This window comes from Glandiceps talaboti, chromosome 10 (genome assembly GCF_964340395.1).
Source record: "Glandiceps talaboti chromosome 10, keGlaTala1.1, whole genome shotgun sequence".
Classification (NCBI taxonomy): domain Eukaryota; kingdom Metazoa; phylum Hemichordata; class Enteropneusta; family Spengelidae; genus Glandiceps; species Glandiceps talaboti.
In genome coordinates, this window is record NC_135558.1 from 4,528,378 (window position 1) to 4,554,813 (window position 26,436).

Sequence of the window (26,436 nt, forward strand, 5' to 3'; positions counted from 1 at the left end):
CATAGTGCGATCATCAGACAACTGGTTTCTACTCTCTATAATTATATATATACCGTTCAAAGACAAGAAGACTGAAGTTCCTACATATTAAAATTTATAACCATGATTGGAGAAATGCTTCAGACGTTTGATATCGAAAAAATATTATTATGTCATGATGCTGGACACATAGTGATGGAGATTGTGTACTTTAAATTAACATGTAATTCTGTCCTCAACTGCGTTCAAATGAATAGACGCTTTACGTCTATATACACAGGTACTCGAATCAATCTGTATGATTTAAAAAAAATATGTATAGTAAAAAACTTATCTACATACATATTTTTTTTTTAAATCACAAGGCTTACACATTGATTCGAGTGCCTGTGTCTGTAAGCTTATATATATATCTGTAGACATACTTACAGTCGGATTTCCTAAATAGTGTGACAGTGTCATTCTTGGGTTTTCTAGCAGGTGGTGGTTCATGAAATTTTCTGACTTTAACATTTGTTTTAATTTCATTGACGATTACCTGACCGAGACACACCCCTCACGAATATTCTGATATATTTAGTTTCGGCGGCGATTTCAAACAGGGGACCTTTACAAATGTGTCATCTGCGCATGCGTTGCGTAATGTTGTCAGGCGTTGCTAGCGGACGGCAGTATGGAGAACTACAAGGTGAGTGTCAGTCAATTTTACCGTGAATTCGTATTTAACATGGTTAATTTAAACATTGAGCCTCTACTGGTATATACATGAGTTCATTTACTATCCGTCTGTTTTATTTTCAGATAAAACAGCGACTAGGGAAAGGTGCTCAAGGTGAGTAAACTGGTGTATCGTTCACGAAATCCCACCTGCGTACACGTTGAATGAGAATCCCTTCACCGTGTAATTATTCCATGAAATGGTTATTGTTATCGCGTATAATTATTTCCGTATTCCTTCGTTAAAGGGGCCGTATTTCTCGTCGAAGACAGAAGTGATGGTAAGCTGTATGTTCTCAAAAAGGTGAGTATCTCCGTTTCAAGGTTTATATCTGAGGCTGTAATATTGGTCAATTGACCACCAGACCATAACATGCAAATACTATAGTATTATCGAACCAGTCCAGGTGAGGTATTATAAACGTTACAATTTGTTTGTGTGTTGTGTTACAACATTGAAGACTTTTCAGGAACCGCTATAACTTGTACCAGGGGTGTCAAATTTATGTAATTGTTTGGTTTGCAATGTAATACTAATACAAACTAATATGTGGCGTGCAAGGTTGTAAGTTTATGTGTTCGTGCCTACTGAATCCGAACCATCGACGTGCACCTGGCAAGTGTGACTACGTTAAGATTAACCTTATTACATGTAATAATTTTTTTACAGGTCGAATGCAATGATGAAGGTGAAGCAAACAAGGCTTTTAAAGAGGTCAGTTGAAAAAAAATATTGCAATATATTTGCCATCATCTAACTTTGCAGCCCCTTTCCATAAAATTATACCTGTATAACTAGCCATGAAGTAAACTTGTATACTTCCATGTCTGGTAAAACTGTATGTGGTTAGGGATACTTTAATATATTTAAAACTGGACACCATTGCAAATAGGACAAGATGGAATCTAAGTGAGAATTTTAGAGGCCTTCATGAAAATGTCTTGCCTGTGGCCAAAATGAATTAATCATTAACTTCAGAAGAGTAGACATGAGTAGGTGTTTGATGTTATGTAACTATTTCTTGTTTACTGTACAGTTGGTGTACATGTAATGATGTAGTTGACAAACTTACTACCATCTTTAAATAAGACAGTATATCTCAAAGTAAATGTCAACATTCCATTCTAAGTAGCATTTGCACTTTTAGACTTTCTATGAATTAAATTTTTCAACCATTGAAAATAAACAAAATATTCCAAAACAAAATTACTACTTAGTCTTGGACCATATTTTCATACCACACATTCCCTGTCAAACTACAGTATGGTGTATTTGTTCTAAATGAACAAAACTGATTATTTTCATGATTTTTCGTCCAAATTTTTCTGATTTTTGTTTTCTACAAAGATCACATATAGTTCTGATTTTAGTAGAATTAATATATAGTACAGTTGAATCATAAAAAATTGAATGAATAACAGCATTAAGTAGATGTATACAGAAGTAATTGGAAACCAACCCAGTGATTTTCAAGTCCCCTCTTACCTACTACTTATTTTCATGTGTAACATAAAATAATCCTTTTGATAACACCATAGACTAGAAAAATTAAAATACATTCGTAGCACACAAATATGATATAATATTTTATGTTCAATGGGAGCAGGTATTCTATTAGGACTCTCATGGTTCTTAAATGATGTTACATTTGCTTCAATGAGAAATATTTTTATGTTTAAATATTTTATTTATTTGGTACACATATTTATTTGGGGAGGGGAGATATTATTAAAGATACAATAACTTGAAAAGTAAAAACATAAACAAACTTAAACTAAATTCCCGGTCAAAAACCAAACAAGAAAAAATGCAGGATTGTTTTATTTACCAATGCTTCCCATTCAGTGTAGTAGGAAAATTGTTAGTCGAGATACCAATGTAGTATCAAATCATCTCTGACCTAAGATCTTGAGATGTAATGAAGGATAGCACTAGACTAGTAAATTGTCTTCAATCTGTATATTTTATCTCTAATTTGTTTATTCATGTTATGTTGTATCTTATGATAAGATAATGTTTGACTCGGAGTGATAGTACTTGTTTTTGTGTTCAGACCCATATTGAAACTACAAACTGTAGAGTAATTCTAGAACCTTTAATAAGAAGTGAGACCAGACATTTTTGTGAGTAATTGCTGCTTAGAAAAATGAGAAAGATTATCCCACATAGTAGATACATAACACTAATACAGTATGGTAATGATGGTGCATTTTTTTGAGTAATTGCTGCTTAGAAAACTGAGAAAGATTATCCCACATAGTTATATAGATACATAACACTAATACAGTATGGTGATAATGATGCTTGGATAGCAAATCTTCACATTGTGGTATTTCTGCTAGCATGCATAGTCACCAAGTGATCCAACAATATTTCAATTTGTATGTAGCAGAAATTATTTGGATACATACCTTTAATTTTTAATGACAAAATTGAAACATCAATTAAACCATATCATCAATAATAGAACAAGAATATGAACAGTTATTAACATCCACTAATTGTATTAGTAATTAGTAAAGTGGTTGACACAGAATCTAAATAGAAGTTTTCCATGAAGTTTTCCACTACTGCATAAAGTAACTTATAGTAACAGTTGAAGTACCTTTCTTTAACTTCATCCACCTGTAACAATGTTTGCATAGTGATACTCTACTTGTAAATTCAACAATTACTAGCATAGCTTTCAGTGCTTTCATTATCAAGTTACCTTCCTTGTATGTAATAGTATCACCTGTTACTAGTACACTGTTGAATTAGTTACCTTTCACATTCATGACATGCAACTGTATAAAATAGTCATTGAATTGCAAATGACTTGGCATGCACATTTCATGTTTATGTTTCACTTTTTATTTTGACTTACACATGTTCTGTAGTAACTAAAAAAAGTAATAATTATAACACATGACAGAAAAAAAAGAAAGAAAAAAGAACAAGATATAAATTACTAGTTTTATTTGTCAATCGTGAAAGAAATGAACAATATTGTCACGATCACAAAATATATATATATATAAAATAGAGAATTGAATGGTAATGAAAGAAGACTAGAGGCTTTTCGAAAACTTATAAATCTTTTGCAAACATTTTGAGGTATGTGTATTTTATGTAAGACATTGTATTGTTTTATATAATCATTTTGCAGGTGTATAATCGTAATAAAAGCCCCCAGAAAACCACAGACAATATTGTCACATAGCTTACAATATTGTTGTGAACACAATTTAAACTTTAGAGTACACTAACATTAAAGTGTTGCAATTTGTTGTCTGGTCAAAGAAAGTTAGTTTTTTATGATCAAAGACCAAAATAGTATATTGATTCAACCTGTTTCTGAAATATATTGAATGTGAATGTTACATTTAAGGCTACATTTCATCAATACCATGAAATGTTTGTAGAATGAAATGGAAATACTTAGATATTTGCCATCATCACATTAGTCTAGAAGTTATCTGTTGATTTTGAATCTGAAGTTCTTGTGAGTTTTTTTTTTTTAGATGTAACCAACAGATAGCTTCTAGATTACCATCATATATATGGTACTTTCCATGTTTCATCATAAAACTGCTGTGAACAGTAAATGTTTTTAATTTTCCAGCATCTTCAGATTGCTTGCAAAATGTCAACTAACTTGACCTTTGAACTCTGTGTATTTAGAGAGTTTCTTTTAGATAATTTTATTGCCTCTATACTTTTGGTTTACTTTTGAACAGTTCTGATTCCGGCAACCAAAAAAATCAAATTATTTTTACTGAATAACATAAAGGTCAAAGCAGGAGGCTTGAAAAGAACACTGACTAGACTGGAATGCAGTTGTAATTATCTTAGAGTAGATCTAAGACTTAGAATAGTGATGAACCTCTTTTGAATGGTATCTATTGTTAATTTATTGACCTGTTGACAATAGTAGACTTTAGTTTTAATTGAAAGTGTCAAGGAGTATGTGGCATCTAAACTGACTTTAAACACACAGACACTGGCATCAGAAGTAATGATATGACATCAAAACACACACACACACACACACACACAGACATCAGAAATAATGATACATGTATGACAACACACTGGCATCAGAAGTAATGATATGACATCAACACACACACTGACATCAGAAATAACGATACATGTATGACGTCAACACACAAACACTGACATCAGAAGTAATGATATGACATCAACACACACACTGACATCAGAAGTAATGATATGACATCAGAAGTAACAATGTGCTCTTTTCTTGAGTCACAATCTTATCAGCACCTTCCTGTTTTAATCAATAGAGAGATATATAGAACCATTGTTACCATGTAGGGGCTAAGCTTTCCTCTGGTAAAGACCATTGTTTGTTCTCATTTGCAATAACAAACAATGAGATTTCAACATGAGCCACTGTGGTCTACTAATACGCCATGAGTCATAGGTTTAGAAAACGAAAACAAGATTCAGACATGTAACCAGAAAATATGAGTTATTAGCCTGTCTATGTTATAGATTGTTTGCTAGTGTGCTTTGGTAACTGACTTTTACAGTGTTTGTGAGTTCACATTTTAGTGTCAGTAATTTCTCTTATTTGTCGACGCATGTAAACAGGAATAAACACATGGCCTGTGCTATTAATACATATTTTTTATTGTAGTCATATTCACTAAATTTAATTTTTTAGTAAGTACACAAGTAGAAAGTAATTACTATAACACTACAAATTAGTATGCAACAATTATAATGCATAGATACGCATTTTGGTCACCACATACATACATGTGTTACAGCATAGACAATCTCTTGCCCAGTGTCTATAACAGTACTGTGAAATAATCACATCAACTCTGTAATTCTTAAATCACTCCTTGTGCATCACCATATTCTAAAGTCTTGGTTGCCGTGGTACCAGAAAAGGAGGGGGTGTAATTCTTCATATGACACAAAACAAACACCGAAAACACATTCAGATCTGGCTCATATCATTTTATTGTCCTTTCAATGCTAGGTTTGTGCTTGCCTGAAGCATATGCTTTGCTAAAGTACAGTACATACATGTAATATCCTTTCAAGGCTAGCATTGTATTGGTAATATGCAATAAGGTTATTATCACTCAGAATATCAAGTGTAGATCAAATTTGTGTGTACCATTAATAATTTTTATCATTTGAGATATGACGTAATTAAAATATACACAATATTGTGTTTGGATCAATATTTCAAGTGAAGGACTCTCCTAAGAGTGTCTGTATCTGTATCTGTTTGAATACTGGCGACTGTCTCACAAATTGAGCAAAAATCCTCCAGGGGGATGTGCGCACATTGTTAGTGGATCACAGAGTGATGACAATGCAGACTTTAAATTGTTCTGGTGATTTCCACATTAGAGTGGACTCTGATAGTGCATTCCAATCTTTTATAGTCTTTGATATGAATGAATTTTTGTAGATTTTGGTATTACAACTTGGTAAGATGAGATCTTTATTGTGTCTATTTCACTAAAAATTGAAGAAGAAGAAAATTACAATTGTCATCCAGAGTGCCTCTTGAACTTGATTTATATTGTGGCAGTGTTTACCAAAGATAGCTTTGGAACCAGTAACAAGTACTACTGGTACCTAAAACACTGTCAGAATTGATGTTGAGTTATTTGTAAATGTTTCAAGGCCATGGACCCATTCAGCATACAGAACATATCATTAAAATGAATATACAAAACAAAACTGGTGAAGATGATGACAAATACAATTTTAAAAAATTAAACAACTCCTTACATTTCATTACATATGTATGAATACAGATAGTTTATTTAAGTGTGTTCTTGTACAAAGAACAGGTTGTTTGTATTAGCACCTCTTTGAATGGTATCTCATTAGGCATGGTAAAGCATTGGTAATATATTACAATATACATATAATGGCTAGGTTTTCTCAATCATAATTGTGGATGTTTTTATAGAAAATATTAAAGTCTATATTTTGAAGATACCACACATAATCAGCTTTGAAATATACATAAGGATTATCGATTAGATAAAAATTACTGATTGATAGAATATGAATATATGTCATGTTCTAAAACTCCATTTTGATGAATTTCACAGTCAGTCCATCATCAGAGTAAATATCATATTATTTGATTAACCTCCTCAGAGACATGATTGATCAAATAGTGTTCATTGATTTATGAAATAATTAATTATCAATCTCTATGTTGGATACTGTCAGCATTATTACAGTGTGTACAGTGAGAGTGTAGTGTTTGCTCTGTAGATGTAGACACATTTCAACTCGACAAAGCAACCAGTGTTACAACTCAGAGTTGTGGTACAAAATAGCCTAGCTGTAGACTTGAATGACTTATGCTACTACACTATTTCAACTATTCTATTATAACTGCCATTTTAATTTCTCTTTTTAAATTTTCACTTGTCCTTGAGCAAAACTTCAAAAAAATCAAAATGTCAGTTAGGATAGCTGAAATAGTGTAGTAGCATTTTTTCTTCAAGTCTACAGCTAGGCTGAATTGGGGCTTTGGGGCTTTGTACCTTTGTATGTCTTTGAACTGTTGTGCCTTACACTGGGCAATAACATTAACCTCTCAGATAATCACTTTGAGATTACAAACTTGACAGTGATATGACATTGTATTAAATTGGCACTATTGATGAGAATGGACATTTATGTTAGATTTTGGATTAAAACAACCTAGCTATGTATTCCTACTTGAAAAAATGATATGAAATAGAATACACCAAGTCTGTAGGCCCACCTAGTTTTTCACTGCTGACCTTAAACTTTTTTTTTTACATATTCGAGAAAAAATAATAAAATCGCAAAAATTGTGAAGTCTCATGAGAACTAGTGGATGCAGAAACTGACATCAACTTAAAAAGACAATAAAAAAACTGTTCTTCCAATCTGTAATAGCTGTACATCTGATAGGAAGAAATAAATAATGCAGAGACCATTTGGAAAACAATGGAAACCTGAACTAGACACTCACACATTGATTTTTCAAGTAGGAAGCCATGATAAAGTTGTTTTGTAAATTAAAAATCCGAAATAGATATCAAATCCTCATCCATATGACCACTTTGAAAAGGGTTACAATTACACATACTTGTGTTTACCCATTGTAAACTTTTAAAAGCATTCTCCTGTGCAAGGGCAGTACAGCCAGGGGATAAAACCCTTTGATAGCTCTTTTTTGAATATTTCCACAGTATGAGTCATTTTCAGTGCAACATATTCACTTGCCCATGTTTGTGTTATTTCTTCAGGCCATGGCTTTACAAGAGCTTCAACATCCATATGTGTGTGGTTACAAGGAGTTCTTTGTTACTTGGGATAAAGAGGTAAGTACATGCACAGACAGTTGGAGCTACATGTACATGTAAGATGTAACAGTCAGACATGATGTAGCATGTTTTATGTGTTGTCATTTACATCAAGATGTTCTCAAGTTCTGAAGGTTCATGTGCCTATATGTGATGTCTATTTAAATGTAGGAAGCAATATGATGAACATTTTAATGCATAGTACCAGTAGTGACTGTGAGGACTGAAATGCCAAATCATTGTTCAGATTTAAACTACACAGCTTTCCTTACGAATATTGGTACATCAAGCTAATGCCATCACAATGTCCAGCAATTCTGATAGTAATACTTCTTTTTTTTAAATGAACGTCTTAAAATATTCCAGTGCAAATTTTGGACACCTGTTGATTGTAGGAAAAAACCCAAGGATTTATCAATATCCTTGTGAGTGCATCATTATTGGAGATATTACATCATTTCTATCAGTATCATATATATATATATATTATGTTTATTTACTCATGCATGGTGGTTACAAACTTATTCTTAGGAAGCTAGAGATGGAAATACAGTATCATGATAGGGAGACTATAGTGTATAACAGAGTATGTCAGTTTACTGAATTTGATGTTTCTATCTTCCAACTCTAGGAATCAGCTATGTATGTCTGTATTGTGATGAACTATTATAAATTTGGTGATCTGGATAAAGTACTTAAACAGAAAAGACAACACAAAGAGAACATAGAAGAACTGGTGAGTATTTCACTGGTATCCATGGTGACCACATCAACATTTTATTTCAATTGGTTTGTTTTCTGCCTTATCAAAGGACTATGGGATTATCTTAGGTTATCATATTACCTGGAGCTACCGATAAAATAAACCTCCCACAATGGTCAGGGTGACTATGAATTGATCATTTGTGGTTACAAACAATGTAACAATATTGTTCATAATACTTATTGATTAGCATTTATTATCACATTTCCCATGATGCAACATTCAACATGGCGGGTTTGCAAGTTCTCTATTCTTGCACAATTAACTGAGTTTTGGATAACATAACTGACTTTATATGTAATGGATTACCATCAATCTCTAAATAGGTTTTGAAGGTAGAGTGCACCTCAGGAACCAAAATCAAATTTCTTCACTTCTCTTCAAACTTTGTCATATAAAAGCTTGTTCCTGGTCCTTTTGAAATGATGAAAGAAATTTAGGGTTCATTGTCTTATTTTCAGGGAAATTGACAATCTTTTATTTTCCTGAGAGTACAGTATTTGGTGGCCATATTGGATTCTAAAATGACTTAATTTTGATGTCATTTTGACCTTTAGTTTAAATATTTGTATGGTGACCCCGAATTTTGTTCTTGATTTGAGCTGAGAATCGTCAGGGTTGGTATTTCCTTGAGAATGGTCTGGCTTGGCATTTCCTTGAGAATGGCCTGGCTTGGCATTTCCTTGAGAATGGCCTGGCTTGGCATTTCCTTGAGAATGGCCTGGGCATAGACCCTCCACCAAGGGTCTATACCCAGGGTCTATGGCCTGGGTTGGCATTTTCTTGAGCCAAGTAAGAGAAAAGTTTAAACAATTTATTTCCAAGGTGCATACTATGCTAAAGTGAATTTCATACATTGTATAGTAGTTCTGCTATTTATAAGGATTTCATATTTTGACATCACTAACATTTTGATTTTTGTTGAATATTATCTTAGGTTTTAAAGAAATGGTTGGGACAAGTAATAGAGGCATTAGCATTTGTACACAAGAAGAAAGTTATACACAGGTAAGGTATTTGAGTCTGTTGTCATTCAATCACATCTCAGAAATACTGCATATGAAATACTGCCCCAAAAGGCTACACTTGGAGAAGACTTCTGTATTTGATTCTGCCTGTTTTCATCTGTTAGACTATAAGATCTATTGTTGATATGCTTATGTAACCACTTTCTTGGAACTTATGAATGGTTACATATTAAGTGGTTACCATGACAAATCTTTCAGTTTATTTATCTGTCTGCCTATGCATAGCTGTAACGCTTAACAAGTCAGTTTCATTCAAATTTAGCACAATACATGTTTATACAATAACTCAGGAACACGTTCCTTTTGTTTCACACACCAGTGAAGTTATAAAATAACTGAAAAAATATGTTTCCATTATTGCTATCGTTACTCTTGTCATGTTTATTTGTTTGTTCATTTTAACTTTTTTTAGCTGAAAAGTTTGTAGGCACATGTCTTTATATAGCTTTGGCTGAGTATGTTGTTATCACTATTTTTGTAGAGATTTGAAACCCAGTAACATATTCATGACAGAAGACCTTAGTGTTTGTATTGGTGACTTTGGTGTTGCTACTATTATGGGAGATGCTAGAACTAAAACCAGAACAACAGTAGGTGAGTGAGGTGATCTATCCAAATTGATATAATTTTTTCTCAAGTTTTGTTAATATTTGTGACTAATTTACGCTATTGTACTTCCTGAAATATGGATGATCACCAAGTGATCAAATGATATCAGCATCATCTGACTATGATCTATCTTGAATCGTAATTGTTAGTGGCTGAGTGCTTACTGCAACATGATTCAAGTAGAGCACTATGGTTCATGTTGTAAAGGTGTAAGTCAACTATTGTGGATTTCCTGACTGACATCAAAGCTTGATAAAAAAAATCTTAATGAATGTGTACCTTCAATAGCTTTACTTTACTCTGTGTGTGTGTGTGTGTGTGTGTGTGTGTGTGTGTGTGTGTATTTGTGTCTGTCTGTCTGTCTGTCTGTCTGTCTGTCTGTCTGTGTTTGTGTGTCTGAGTGCGTGTGTCTGTGTCTGTCTGTCTGTCTGTCTGTGTGTGTGAGTGTGTGTGTGTGTGTGTGTGTGTGTGTGTGTGTGTGTGTGTGTGTGTGTGTGTACTGTGCACATATTCTCATTTCTGTCAAACTGTGGAATCTATTCTTACCTGCTTCTTGCTATTTTTTTGTAGTTCTTAGAATTTGTTTTTGTACTGTTTATTATGTATCACTGAAATTTCTTTGCATAATTTTGACTGTTTCTCTTTGTATGTTGTGTGATAGGTTCCATGAGCTGGATGGCACCTGAAGTAATGGAGAAAGCTTATGATGAGAGAAGTGACTTATGGTCTCTAGGTTGTATTACACTGGAAATGGCAACATGTGGTATTATGGATGTAAGTACCGTACTGTCAGAAGTTGTCAGCAGGACAAAATCACACCTTTCCAAGAATGGAAAGATATCAACTTATATATCTGTACAAAATGTACAAAAATTAACAGATAGTTTTACTGTCTTCTATGCTTGTATCATGACCACAATGGGTTGTACAGACCAGTTATGAAGTTAGACTAATTTGAATGTTATATGATTCAAAATAAATACACACAGATTATTTGCCTTGATAAAACATTTTTGATGCTTCTGGTTTTTAAAGGGGTGAAATAAACTTCAATCTTGATATTGTTAATTACATTTTTTTACTTCAAAAGAGTAATGATATATCTTGAAAACAGAGTACGCACAAAATTGACTCATGTGACAAATAGATTCAGGTACACACAGACACACTCTAATAACCCTCTTCAGTCAAGTTCATGTAAAAGATAATGTTGGTGACAGAGCACACATCGAAGTGTACACAATGGCAGCTCACTGCGTAATGAGCTTTCACAGTTGTTTTTACCCATCATGCTCTGCACCCCTTCCAGCCTCCTCTGGTTGGTGAAAGGATTAGGGTTATATATGTATACATGTACACACTTCTACCAAGTTTATTTTTCAAAAATAATTCCCCTATTGTGATCAGCAAGGATGATACTTGAAAGGCTGAATTCAGACAATGAAGAATGTGTTATTGATATAAATAGTATATATTGTTTTTACAGACAAGTGAGATCCAGGCTGTTCTCTTCCAAATCAAATCATCATCACAGGTTTTAGAAGAAGTCTTAGAAGATGTGGCCAAAGTAAGTCTACTAGTGTCAGTCTGGTGAAGTACATTGTTGGACACTTATACTGTTGGTATAAACTTAGTAACAAGCTGCTTAAAACTCTTTAATTAAATCTACACTTGAGCAAAAAGTACCTTGATGTCAAATTTCACAAAATAAGTTAATGTTGGTCTTGCTTAAAACAATGTCATTAATTGAGTGTTGTCTGTCATTACATTACTTTCCATCAGTCATATTCAGCAGACCTGTGTCAGATGATTAGATTAATGTCATTGATTGAGTGTTGTCTGTCATTACATTACTTTCCATCAGTCATATTCAGCAGACCTGTGTCAGATGATTAGAACAATGTCATTGATTGAGTGTTGTCTGTCATTACATTACTTTCCATCAGTCATATTCGGCAGACCTGTGTCAGATGATTAGAACAATGCTGAGGAAGAATTTCAAGCAGAGACCATCAGTTTTGTAAGTAGAATATGTTGTTCTCACTATTATTTTTGTACAGAAAAGTACATTTAAAAAGATTTCTTCTCATAGGAAAGTATCAATCTGTACATTCAACTTCATAACAGAATCAGCACTCACTAATTACTCACCAGAGGACAAGTTTTGTAGAAATGTAAATTCTGATAGAACACAACTTCTTTAGCTCTGCAATACAAATGTTTTTCACACCTTCATTTTAATTCTAATCCAAAGTGGAACTTTGTCTAGGGTATTATTTTTTTGATCAGACAACTAACAGTACTTTCATCCAAATTGTTAAAATACCAATAACTAAACATTGTATATGTTGATTAGAGGTTGGCTTTATCCCTTAGTGGTATAGTAACTATTTGAAGTCACGGCCCCATTTTGATGCGTACCCATTGGTCCAAAAATCATTTTGATTGGATTTATTACACTATACTATGTATACAGCTACACAAATATGTTTACCCACAGATGATTCAATACTGTTCAAGGTGTAGGATATTACAAAGTTAAAAAAAAAAACATCCCCATTGTAGCTATTGCAGGTTAAACTTTTTTATATTTGACATTTTATAGTGACCCACATGTACAGATGAAAAAGTACCCCCATCATAGGTATAACATATGATTCTCTCAGAAGCCAGGATTTCATAAAAGCATGCAAGTTTTATACTTTAAATTCAAATGATATAATATGTTTTTTTAAAAAACATCCCCATTGTAGCTATTGCAGGTTTAACTTGGTGACTAGTATGACATTTTATAGTGACCCATCATAGGTATAACATATGATTCTCTCAGAAGCCAGGATTTCATATAAGCATGCAAGTTTTATACTTTAAATTCAAATGATATAATATGTTTTTTAAAAAAACATCCCCATTGTAGCTATTGCAGGTTTAACTTGGTGACTAGTATGACATTTTATAGTGACCCATCATAGGTATAACATATGATTCTCTCAGAAGCCAGGATTTCATATAAGCATGCAAGTTTTATACTTTAAATTCAAATGATATGTGTACATGTATGACATATTGAAAACCATTGAATCCTTTAATGTCTTCCCTGTACAGAGAAATGCTTGAAATCCCATACATCAAAGATTCTCTTGCTCTCAGTCACTCGGCACTGGCAGAAAGAAAAAAGAAAGAAAAAGCTGGTGAAAAAATAAGTGAGTACAAACCATACATTTGATACACCTGACATGAACCAATATGATTTGATATGGTCATTTTTTTATCTTCTGCTTTGTCAATCTATATGGGTTCATTAGAAAGAACTTCTTGATATTGTACAAAAAACCCCATACATTATTGCATATGTACTGGTGATTACTTGCGCTGATGTACACACATAATATACTATAATAGTATTTTCACTGGGAGTGAAGTTTTTGTAATTGATGTTGAAAACAAGTTCCAATGATTACCTCTCAGATTACTTTATAAAATAATAAACATTGTTAGTTGTTGCATTGGTTTTAATGTTTACTTTCATAATTTCACCTCTTCTTTTTTCCACCCATATTATGTAGAACCTGTACCAAAGGGTAAAGGAGTTAAACCAGTTCTTGGTAAGTGTACAATCATGGAAACGAATAAGTCATGTCATATCATTTGAAGCTAGTGAAGCAACCTTCGAGTATCAAAGTTCATCACTCAAAGTCATTGTAATATACCGTCCACTTCGATCAAAAGACAAAAGTTACAGTCAGTCAGTTCTTACAGTAGTTTTGTTCTATGCTGGAAAGTTATGCTGCATTCACTGGTCATCTGTAATTGCTGGTGACATCAATTTACATCTTGGAAACATCAATGACTCAAATACTCGTAAGTTCAAAGATCTTATGGATGGAATTGGCCTGAAACAGTGGATAGACTATCCGACCCATGTCAAAGGTCATACATTGGATGTCATCCTGTCAAACTCTACTGCAAACGTCAAGTCTACAATAGTTGATAGTGTACAGATATCAGATCACTTTCCTGTACATGCGAGAATGGTTTTCCAAAAACCACCTTTACTTCGACGTCAAATAGTTTATCGTCACTTGAAGTCCCTCCCTGTAAATGAGTTCATAGAAGATCTGAAATCAATGCCTGACTTATCCATACAACAAACAGATGTAGAAACAGTGGTCACGACCTTTAACTCCTATCTGTCCAATCTCCTGGATAAATATGCTCCCCTAAAGAGTCGCACTATTGTCATTCGTCCGAACACAAAATGGTACACCACGGACATCAATGATGCAAAAAAGCGAAGAAGACATGCTGAACAGAAATGGCGTAAAACAAAACTTGAAGTCCATCACCAGATCTACATTGAAGAAAGTCGCAAAGTAGGACAACTCATTCGTCAATCCAAAAAATTATACTATACTTCCCTAGTGGAAGACAACAGCAATGACCAAAAAGCTCTGTTCAAAATCTTTTCCACACTTTCAGGATCTTCAAAGCATAACAGTAGTCTACCGAGTCATGACTCACCACAAGAACTCGCTGAACAATTTAGTGCTTACTTTATCGACAAAATTGCAGATATACGCCGTAACTTGAATTCATTTGATTTTGGTGAAACCCAGGCTACATTTAACATCACGACCAATGCAACCTCCACATTCAACGAATTCCAACTTTTCAGCCCAGATCATGTACACAAGATCATAACCAAATCGCCGTCTAAGTCCTGCAGTATTGATCCTATCCCAACATCTTTGTTCAAGAAATGTATCACAGAACTGGTACCGATTCTTACAGAAATCATAAATTCTTCTCTCCAGCAAGGATATCTTACTATCACGATTATCTGACATCGGCATCAAAGGTACCCCCCTGAACTGGTTTGCATCATACCTTTCCAATCGTCAGCAATCTGTTCTCGTTAAGGATACTGTCTCTACCCCAACTCTTCTTCGATCAGGTGTTCCACAGGGATCGGTACTTGGTCCTCTACTCCTTTGCATTTACATCTCCCCACTTTGTCAGTTAATTCGGCAGCATAATCTTAACTTCCACCTATACGCAGATGACAGTCAACTCTACAATGCTCTTACTCCATCAGACATCTCTCTATCGGTTAGAAACTGGAAGCTGCTGCTAATGACATCAAGACGTGGATGACCAAGAATAAGCTCAAACTCAACGACGACAAAACTGAAGTCTTACTCATTACATCGAAATTCAGTCGACCTCAAAGTCCAACTATTGATAACATCCATATTGGCGAAAGTACAATTCAACCAGCCGAAACAGCTCGTAATATTGGTGTAACTTTCGATTCTCATCACACGTTAAAAAAGCACATATCCACAACATGTCAATCAATCTACCATTATCTCAGGAAAATTGGCTATATCCGTCCCTACCTCTCCAAATCTACTTGTCAGAAACTCGTCCAGGCATTAATATCAAGCAAACTTGACAATGGTAATGCCCTACTCTATGGCTTACCCAACGATCATATCAAACCACTCCAACATGTTCAAAACGCTGCAGCAAAAATCATCATGCGAGCCAGGAAATGTGATCATGTAACACCACTCCTAAAGGAACTACACTGGCTACCAGTTCAGGACAGAATAAAGTTCAAAATTTTGCTCATGACATACAAGTCCCTCAATGGACTCGCTCCAAGATACTTATCAGACCTTCTTCACTGGAAAACAGCTACGAGAACACTGCGATCAACAAATAAACATCTCCTATATGTACCTAAGTACAAGCTGGAATCTTATGGAGGAACTTCTGCTGCGCCTCGTCTGTGGAATGAACTACCAATTGAAATTCGCAAACAAGTTACAATTAGCACATTTAAAAAACACTTAAAGACTTACCTGTTTTCTAAAACATTTTGACTGTACAGTGCCTTTGAACTCTTGTCATAGTGGAATTGGCACTATATAAATTGCATCGATTGATTGATTGATTGATGTACCTTATACTTGAGAGATGTGTTATTTTAAATTAAATAATTTGTCAAATTAAATAATTTGCCATTTGTCATCCATTGTCACAGTGACATAGGTTGAGTTTATAAGCGTTTTGACTCTAAGTCATGACTGAACTACAATATTATTCGTCGTAGTGTTGAATTTTGACCATTTTGGGTGTACACTCTGCTAGTATAATGTTACAAATGTATACCTAATAGTACAGATACTGTGCATTGGCATGTTAGCATGGTTGATGGCATAATAGTGGTTTCCTCAACATTTTATTATACTTTCTACCCACATATTGGGTGCCTGTTACTGTCTCTGTGTGAATGTAGAATGAAGTAGTGAAGGCAAGTATGTCTAGAAAAAACTTGAGCTTTAATGTCCTGGTAACAAACTAACTGTTTAATCAATAAACAAAAACACAAAACACAAACTTTGGCTATCTTGGGAGCTACTCAGCACCACTTGCAGCTGGGAAGATCACCGGCAGGTGTAAGGAGTATAGGCTACCTGGGTATTATGTATAAACTAAAATTAAATAAATTTTTAAATATGATAAATTATGTAATTGAAAGGTACCTTCAATAGCATTTTACCTCATGCTAGCGGGTCAAAATAGAAAAAGAAGGTTGACTTATTCTCACATTTACCTAGTATTACACGTGAGTGTGTGGAGCAGAAGTTATGATGTAAACCTGGAAATCAACTTTTTGTCATTTTTATGATGCACCTAGGCAGTAATAATATTCTATTTTGGTTACCGAGAATTGTTTATGTACTATTTCTAAATACATGAGTTTTGTCAGTAGCTAACTATGATTCAGTAATTAAAATATAACAGGTAGTTTTGTAATCTACAGCAAAAATGATACAAACACTGTTTTATGTTTCTGATATTTTCAGCATTTCTCAAACAAAATGCTAGCAGTGAAACCTGTGTACGTGATGCGTTGATCTACCTGGCAGAAATAACTAAAGACCAAGGTAAGACTGTATGCATGGTACTTTGCATGTTGGTGAAAATAACAAAATCTTCACAGCATGGGGAAACAGTAAGGATTACAGATAAGCCAAATGTAACCTGCTTGTCCCTAAATTATCCTGCATTTTGGTATAACTGCATTGTTAGATGTGGAAAGGTCGATCCACTTCATCAGAATAGGGAGGTTAATGGTAAACAGGCAAGTTGCCTTATAAAGGAAGGAAGCAATAGTGGTAGTGATTTTTTTTGGAAATCTAAACACTTTAAATTTAATTTTAGAAATCGTTATCCTAATTAGATTTCTTGCATAATATAAAATAAAATAAATGTAGAATAAAAGCTGCATCATTATATAGAAAAGGTGAAAGGTGAATCTTGTAACTAACTACTTAACTATCTGTCTAGTGTAATGTCAACATAGTAAACTACAGGCCTCTTTATGGCGCTATCTGAAATGTACTCCCTAGAGGTACCCTGGTAGGTAGTTTATTGCTTAAGCAGGAATAATTGCTCTGGCTTGCAAGAATCGTGTAATGCATGAACTTATTTGATAAGACATAAATTATATAAAGCATTACAAATCAAAGATGTTATGTAGTGAAGTTGTTATCATAGAAAGCCATATGTCATATTAAGTAATAAGGGGTAAACCATTTTAATTGGGGGGGGGGGGGCTGGAGAATTTGGTAAGTAATAATATGCAACATTTCTTGATGAAGGGTTATCATGTACTAAGGTCCCTATATACAGTCAATTCTAATGGTACCCAGTGTGTGGATAGATTGATTACAGATTTGTTGACTTGTATTGATTTTATAGTGTCTATGTATTTGATGCATTGATACCCTCTTGTGTATCACATTCTCCCGTCATTACCATGATATACCACTAGAGGGCAGTATTCACATGAGTCGTCATAGACCGCTGGTGTATGCATTTAGAGGATTGACTGACAGCCAGGTAGTCTGATGAAATAGAAACTTTAGGACTTCATGTTTACTGCAAAGTAATAACAGTATATGGCATGTTACAATGGACTGCTTTTATGATAGTTTAGGATAGAGATGGCCTGATGCATGCCATATTATCTGTAGTAATTATTTACTGACTAAAAAAGTTTTGTTACTATTTCTCATTTATGTTCATACTTTTGTTCATCTATTTTTTTGTCCTTTATATTACTCTCAACAACAGATGATCAGTGTAAGTGCCTAGAGTCCGCTGTCAACATTACCCCTCCCCCATTTCAGGATATTGAATTCATGAGATACAATTGATGTTATGTACAACAAAATCTTTATATTTCATGCAGTACTAATATGATACAGAAATATACTGACAGAGTTAAATATCTTGGTTTTTTCCTGAAAACAGTATAAAAAGAGTATAAATGAAAAAATGCCAACATTAGTCTGACTGAACCTAGTACTAGTAAATATTTGAAGTCAATGAACATGTAAGAATTGTTGGTATTTTTCATATATTAATACACAGTCACTCTTGAGAATGAAATAAATAGTAAAAGATTTTGTTAAGGGTTTCCAGACTCAAATGCATGTTATACAGAATGGGAAAGTTATTTGCCAGTTTTACCTTATTTCTTCCATTCTGTTGCCATGGATTCCAAACCTTAGCAAAAACACTGGTTAAGTTCATGGTTATGTTGAAATGATCTATAGTAAAGGTAAGTACATTTCCCTTTAACCCCAAACCCTAGACCTATCCTCAGAATCTCAACCTACCTAAATGGTAACCTTGGCTTGTCAATGTAAGACAGCCACCCTAGATATAATAGCCTCACTCACCTTGCATAGCCCCTGTGATGGTTATAGCACCCTCACACCATCTCCAAAGGAATCATGCTGTTTTTACTGTCCCTGTGTGTATAACATCATGATTTATTCTATCATCCCTCTATAGATGCTGTCATTGATGACGATGGTAAGAAACTTATTATGACAGGCATGAAGAGTCACCTAAGCAATGCTGATCTTCAAACAGCTGGTTGTAATGTCTTGGCTAATCTTGTCATAGCATGTAAGTGTAAAAACCATATACAGTTATTATTCCTATTTGAGTGAGAACATTTCCACAAAATATGAAACGTAATCCTTTTCAATATGATATCATAATTATAATGCAGCTATACCAATAAATATTTGGTGTCATTTCTGAGTCATTTCTGAATCGTGTAGAATTGTTTCAATGCTCCTTTCTTTGTCTTTCAGCTGATACAGATGATATATTATACACACAGGAAGTCATTGAAGTTGTTCCATTAGCAATGATAGTAAGTGTTAAAGAATTATGATGTTATTCATCTCCTCCATTTGATCTTTCATAATATTCTATAGTATTGCTTATATGTATATATAAACTACTAACTAGCAGCAAGGAGAGGAGTTTTTTAATTCTATACTCTCTGCTTTCAATTGCAATACTACGAGTATTGGTACTCAAGGTTTCTGCAGTATATGTAATTATACCAGAAAAAATAATTTTATCCACTGGGATTTCGTAGGCACCACCCAAAAAGGGGGGGGGGGGGACTATTACAATGGACCCATTCGTGTGTACATCCATCCCATCCATCCAATCTCCATATCTTTGGCATTCTGCATCTGATTTCTTTTCAGCCTGATTTTTGACATCATTAAATTTGACCAGTTTTGTTTGCAAAGTCTATGTAATTATACTCAACAAATAAAGGGTATTAAGCTGATATGGTTGAACTTATTCACCAGGAGATTTTTTTAAGTTTCAATATCATGTCAAACTGTGGTTAGAATACAAACTATATTATACCAACAGTTTTCCATCATCAGTCGTCAACAGAAAATATATATATAAAAAGAACAAGAAGTTAGCTTGATTTATTCACATACTTAGAATAGAATAGTCTCAGTTATCCATTAATGTCAAAATCTAATTTTTGCAATGTAAGGTAATTTTGAAATTTAACTAACTGCTAATTTTTTTTTTAATTGTCTTTGAATAGTCACATGCTGGTTCTAAAGCCTTACAAGCCAGTGCTTCAGCCCTGCTCATGGCTTTATCTGCTGAAGGTAAGAATCTACCATACTACTCTGATACAAGTCAAAAAATCTGTTCAAAATTCATCATCATGCTAAAAGTGTTGTACCACAACTGACTGCATACTGAAATTAGTTAACTAATATGTTATTTCTGTAGAATGCACTTCTGAGACAAAATTTCCACCTTAAAAGTCTGTCCAAACTTTGCCATATGAAAGCTTGTTGTTGGTCCTTTTGAAATAATGAAAGCAATTGGGGTTCAGTGTATAAATTTTTTAACACAGTAGTTGGTGGCCATAATGGATTCTAAAATTGCTAACTTTTGATAATATCTTGAGAGCTTCATTTCAAACCTTTGTATGGGTGACCACAGATTTTTTTTATTGCTTTACACTGAGAATAGATTGGGGTTTTCAAAGTAACTGATCAAAGTTTAAAGTTTATTTCTGAGGCACACTCATATGTTGAGAGAAGCAATTCATTCAGTTTGCAGTTGTGCGAAAGAGAAAAAAGAATTGAGTCGGTGGTTTGGTGTGCAGGTAACAGAGATAATGAAAGTCTTCTTTGGAGCAGTGAATACAAGATTTAGTGTTTGGTCATTACATCATGATATTGTATGCTTTACACCATTGGATCTGCAGTGCAGGAAAATGAATCAAATGTTTCTCATTAAAAATTAAAAAAATTAGAATTAAATTACTTTGCAAAAGCATAATTATAATCTTTATTTATACTGGATAGTTCACTAAGTATTAAATGCTTGTCTCCAGTGAGGACCACCCCTTATGGGTTCAGTGTTAGTGTGGGTGGAACTAGAGTGCCCTGGAAAAAATTATGATATTATATTGCCTGTCTTTGATTTTCAGAATCAGCTGCTGAGTTGATAGGTCAGAGAGGAGGTGTACAGGATGTCTTAGCTGCATTACGTTCCTTTCCCAATGATGCAGAGATAGCAGCTAATTGTTGTAGTGCTATCTGGAGTCTGGCTGTCAATGGTAAGTTTACTGTGTGTGTGTTAGCTGCATTACGTTCCTTTCCCAGTGATGCAGAGATAGCAGCTAACTGTTGTAGTGCTATCTGGAGTCTGGCTGTCAATGGTAAGTTTACTGTGTGTGTTAGCTGCATTACGTTCCTTTCCCAATGATGCAGAGATAGCAGCTAACTGTTGTAGTGCTATCTGGAGTCTGGCTGTCAATGGTAAGTTTACAAATTACTTTGTGTGTTAGCTACATTACGTGCCTTTCCCAATGATGCAGAGATAGTAGCTAACTGTTGTAGTGCTATCTGGAGTCTGGCTGTCAATGGTAAGTTTACTGTGTTAGCTGCATTATGTTCCTTTCCCAGTGATGCAGAGATAGTAGTGCTGTCTGTCTGTCAATGGTAACTGTGCAAATTTACTTAATACCATACCATAGCATACATCATCCAAAAAGTGACATTACTAATCAAGTTTTGTTAAAAATAATCTTTTTATTTGTCATTTATTTTATTGCTAGAAAACAATGCATTGATAGTAACAGAGGAACAAGGAGCTGTAGACATTTGTGGAGCTTTAAACAAACATGCCAATATACCAGATGTAGTAGAAGGTGCATGTGCTGCTCTCTGGTCACTCTCAATGGAAGGTGAGTTTACTGAAACGTCTCTCTTATCTAGAAAGAATTACTACTTCCCCTACAAAAGTAGTCTGTTGGTGTAGAGAGATAATTAGATCATGTGTACAATGATTTAACCCTCAGAATGCCATATACTGTGTGACTATGCCAACCCAAGTAATATTCCCCAATACCGTAGGGACAACCGCACAAGCTCAATAAGTGAACATCGTTCATTTAGGACAAAACCCCCTCACATGTTTATATATGATGTAAACCATGAAGTCCCATGTCCGATCATCCCTTAAATTGTAACTGTGAAATAATCAAGTCCAGCTTGAAAGGAATCAAGTGTGAAATTGTCCATTTGCTGCTTTTACTGCTAGGTATTATTGATTGATTTATGTTTCTTATTACAGATGACAATGTGACATTGATGCAAGAGAATAAAGCTATACCTTTGATGGTGAAAGCAATAGATAATCACATCAAGGTGAGATTTATACAAATTAAATTATTATTGTATGGAAACACATGGTTAATCAGATTTGTTTAGGATTGTGGCCATATGTATGAGGAGTTGATATTATTGTGGATTTTTATAAACCAATTTAATCATGGCTTCGTACTTGAAAAATCATTCAATATGAAACAACATTGATCAAGTCTGTGTTTGTAACTCAATACATTGCAAAAAGATTTTTTTTAAATGTCAAAATTTTGATATTGTACATAGAATAACAAAAATTTCACATATATGTTCCACATTGATTTTTTCGAGTAGCAAGCCATGATAAACTTGTTAGAGATTGTTGTAATGTTCTGATGTAGTTACAATGAAATTCACAGTGCCAAGTGTGGTATCTGATAACATGAGGTCGTAAAATAGATGTCTTGTGTTCAGTCTCAATCTAAGGTTCAATCCATTGTATTGCAAGATTGTCTATAAAAATAGGTGTTTCTAGTAAGGTCAACTTCACTCAGTCTACATATTGGCGTTGCTTGTTTGAATTGGACTTTCCAAAGAGAATAACTGTTTATATACAGGGATCTTATCAATTGGAAAAAAGTTTCCAGAATTTCATTGTAACCTCTTACATTCTCCATGTCCAGGACAGTCTTTGTGCATGTGTTTGAAACTTTTCACCAGCACAGATTCATCATGATAGAAAAATGCAATAACAAGACATTTCTGTCTTTGTTCTGTACAGCAACCAAAAGTGGTGAAGAATGCTTGTATGGCATTAGCTAGTATAATAGAAACAGATGAATTGAGTGCACTTGAACTGGTGAAAGAGAGTGGTCTTGAAGCAGTCAAGAAGGCATACAAGGAACACCATGATAATCCAGAAGTTGTAGAAAACATCTGTGTTCTTCTGATGGAAATGGCAGAGTATGGTAAGTTGTAGAAAATACTGGTGTTCTTGTAATGGTAGTAGATCATCTGCAACTTATAAGAATACATGTAAGTGTTATAAGCACAACATGACACAACAGATGTTGAATAATGGGTAGACCTGTCACCAGCTATTCATATGTAAACAGAGATATTTTCACAACTAGAAAATTTTGCAATTATATAGTTTTCAGCTAGTTCTCAAACTGATACATTGTATTCATGTACTTGAAGGCATTTTTTTAGTCATTGTGTATTTTTCCAGGTTTAGAGTATTCAACTACATGTATCATGGTATAGTCTAACTCTAGTTATATCATATTGTCTGTTTCTGTTTTTCAGATGAGATCGTTCATGATTTGAAGTCACTTAGAATAGAGGAAATATTGAAAGAAGCCCAAGTCATGTATGCTAGTAATGATGTAAGTTAGCCTTATCAATTACTAAACTTGTGTGCTATGTAAAGAACTCATGCTTTAGTGAATGCACCAATTTCTAACTGTTTCATGGAAGTTTAACAAAGAGACAATTATTTTACTGTAAGAGCTCCTGTGACTGATGTAATTGAACTATTCCATGTCAAATTAAGATTACAATTTTGATCAAAAAACGGTTTTTTAGCAGAGATACAGAAAAAAGTTGGTCCTAAACAAAGACATGATTTCACCTAATCCTTATTGCTCTACTGTAAATAGTTACTCACAGGTATTACTAGAATGTTTTGGTCGTGCGAAAAGAACCGTTATAGTTCTGTGTAAACATTGTACTATTCAAAGACCATGGGATTCACCTTTTGGCATATCTTTGTCTCTCTCTCTCTCTCTCTCTCTCTCTTCCTGTAGGACATTATGGGACCAGTATTAAGTGCACTGTCCAAGATGAATGCTGGAGTGAAAGCACCAGGTAACAGACCAACATCAGCAAGAAACAGATCTAAAGCATCAACAAAATAAATATGATAATGTTATCACCAAATCATTTAATATTCAAAACAAACCTTGATAAGACAAAATACTTTATTGTACATTGAAAAAGAAAGTGTGAATTTAAAAGTGTGTTGGGCTGGGGGATTAGGTTTTTTTTCAATACAAAACTTGGTTGGACAGGAAGAGAATTTTTTCAGTTTTTTGGCTTTTCCTAAAACAGAGTATAAATTGACCAAATTTTGATAAATCAGAATGTAGCCTTGTAGAATACTGAATGCAGCAAGGTCTTCATGTCTTTTTTACATCACAAAGTACATTTTATCATTTGAAATCTGTCCAAATTTTTTCTAGCAGAGTGAATATTATATGTATTTATGTTAGGCTTTTCCACTATGATACCAAAGTCTGTTCTGTACTTCCATAGTTGTCTTCAATGCAGAAATTTACACATGCCTGAATTAATGTAGATTCTGCAGATTTTTGTTGTTGTTTATAATTCATTTTGTAAATGCCATAATCTGGTTCCCCACTGTGTCATACCCTAGATTAGGGAAAATGTTGCCACAGATACAAATCACATGGTGGTACATGAATTAATCAACAAAATTTGTCTAAAACTATTCCATGAGTTCATAAAAATCATGTTCCTAAAATAGCAGATCTATTTAGACTTTCTGAGAATACCACCGAGTATTTTTCATGAAACACAGGAAAATGATAATTGAGAAAAAATATAGCTACACTACTCAACTATTCTAGCCCTCAGTATTTGTCTCAAGGTTGAATCATGCTCCAAGAGGCCGAATTATACAATATTTATTTATCTGATAATCAGAATTTGGCATATTACATCTTTCAAACTATATAAGTGTATAAGATTCTCCATGACATATTCTGCATAGAAAAATGTTGTGTAGTAATACATTGATTTATTTAAATACTTACATTAGAATTTAACTAAACTGTCCAAATACAGATAAAACAATTGTCATGTATTTACACTTCCTCTGAGCTTCAAATGATGATTTTCTCATTTAATGCTATTTATTTATATGTATTTTTGTGAAAAAATCAAAGAAATCTAGGAATATAACCATGTACAGAATATGTCTTGAAATTATATTAATGATCAGATATGTCAATGTTACATTACAGGAGATTTCATCTCAGCTTGCAAATGTTATTAAATGTTGTATCAAGATCAGTGAGACTGATCATAAGGTTACATGTTGAGATAGACACCACAAAGATAATAAGCACCCCTTAGTGTTTACTCTGGATTTTGTTATCATTAACAAAATACAGATCAGACACTATAAGTGATTCATATGCAAGTTCCCTTCTTCCACTATCAAAAGTGAAAGAAGAGAACTTGTGTATGAATCATAGTGCTCCATGATGAACATACATAGTTTTATGTGATGTTTGCATGTAAACAATATTGTCATTGCAAAACAAGTAAATAGTCAATGACTAGAGTGTAAACACAGATGCCATAAATTATCTCACTGAAAAGTAGATATAATAACAGTGGTGGCATTATTATCACTGTGTTCAATCAGTTGTTTTTTTAATAGTTGACAACATTGTTTGCATTAGAAAGATCACATACTAGTCTTAAAATCAAAGCAAGTACAACATTTATTTTACATGTGGTATGAATACTATAAACAATCATGACACAACAGGTGAAATGATGGACTTTAGTGTTATGGGTTGTAATAGTTGCAACAGTTATCACACGATACTTTTCATTTGACAAGTTTCACCTTCTAGAAATAACTTTGAAATGTAATCATTTATGATCAATTAGTGACAAGTACAAACTTAATTTTGTGTGATTTATGTATATTTGATATGACAGGTAGATGTAGAATGAGACGAAGACAGGACAAGTCTAGATAAAGTTGCATTGTGTGTTGTCAAAGAAGGAGCTGCCATGGATTTATATATTTTTCATGAAATCATCATTTCTGTGATCAATTGATTATTGATTTCTGTAACATATTTTGAAATATCTGAGATCAGAAATGTAATAAATTTAATGTACATAAAACCTAGTATTGTGTGTGTGTGTGTGTGTGTGTGTGTGTGTGTGTGTGTGT

At 33.8% G+C, this 26,436-nt stretch overlaps 1 protein-coding gene across 1 annotated transcript; it reads left to right on the top strand.

The window, feature by feature from the left end:
• Positions 1–644: 644 nt before the first annotated feature.
• Positions 645–26,366, top strand: LOC144440938 (uncharacterized). The gene is made up of 23 exons (XM_078130408.1): positions 645–667; positions 781–811; positions 945–1,000; positions 1,367–1,411; positions 7,969–8,043; positions 8,657–8,761; positions 9,726–9,796; positions 10,298–10,410; positions 11,087–11,199; positions 11,912–11,992; positions 12,372–12,445; positions 13,531–13,628; positions 13,992–14,030; positions 17,301–17,381; positions 19,300–19,416; positions 19,608–19,669; positions 20,378–20,444; positions 21,281–21,409; positions 21,911–22,039; positions 22,429–22,502; positions 23,221–23,407; positions 23,748–23,827; positions 24,248–26,366. The coding sequence occupies exons 1-23, from the start codon at positions 653–655 to the stop codon at positions 24,356–24,358; spliced, it is 1,953 nt and encodes a 650-aa protein (XP_077986534.1). The 5' UTR covers positions 645–652; the 3' UTR covers positions 24,359–26,366.
• Positions 26,367–26,436: the final 70 nt, after the last annotated feature.

Excerpts from the sequence above, each read along its gene's own strand:
- LOC144440938 (XM_078130408.1), top strand. Across the intron at positions 8,044-8,656 it reads TTGTTACTTGGGATAAAGAG|GAATCAGCTATGTATGTCTG; the intron begins GTAAGTACATGC and ends TTCCAACTCTAG. Across the intron at positions 11,993-12,371 it reads TCTTAGAAGATGTGGCCAAA|TCATATTCGGCAGACCTGTG; the intron begins GTAAGTCTACTA and ends ACTTTCCATCAG.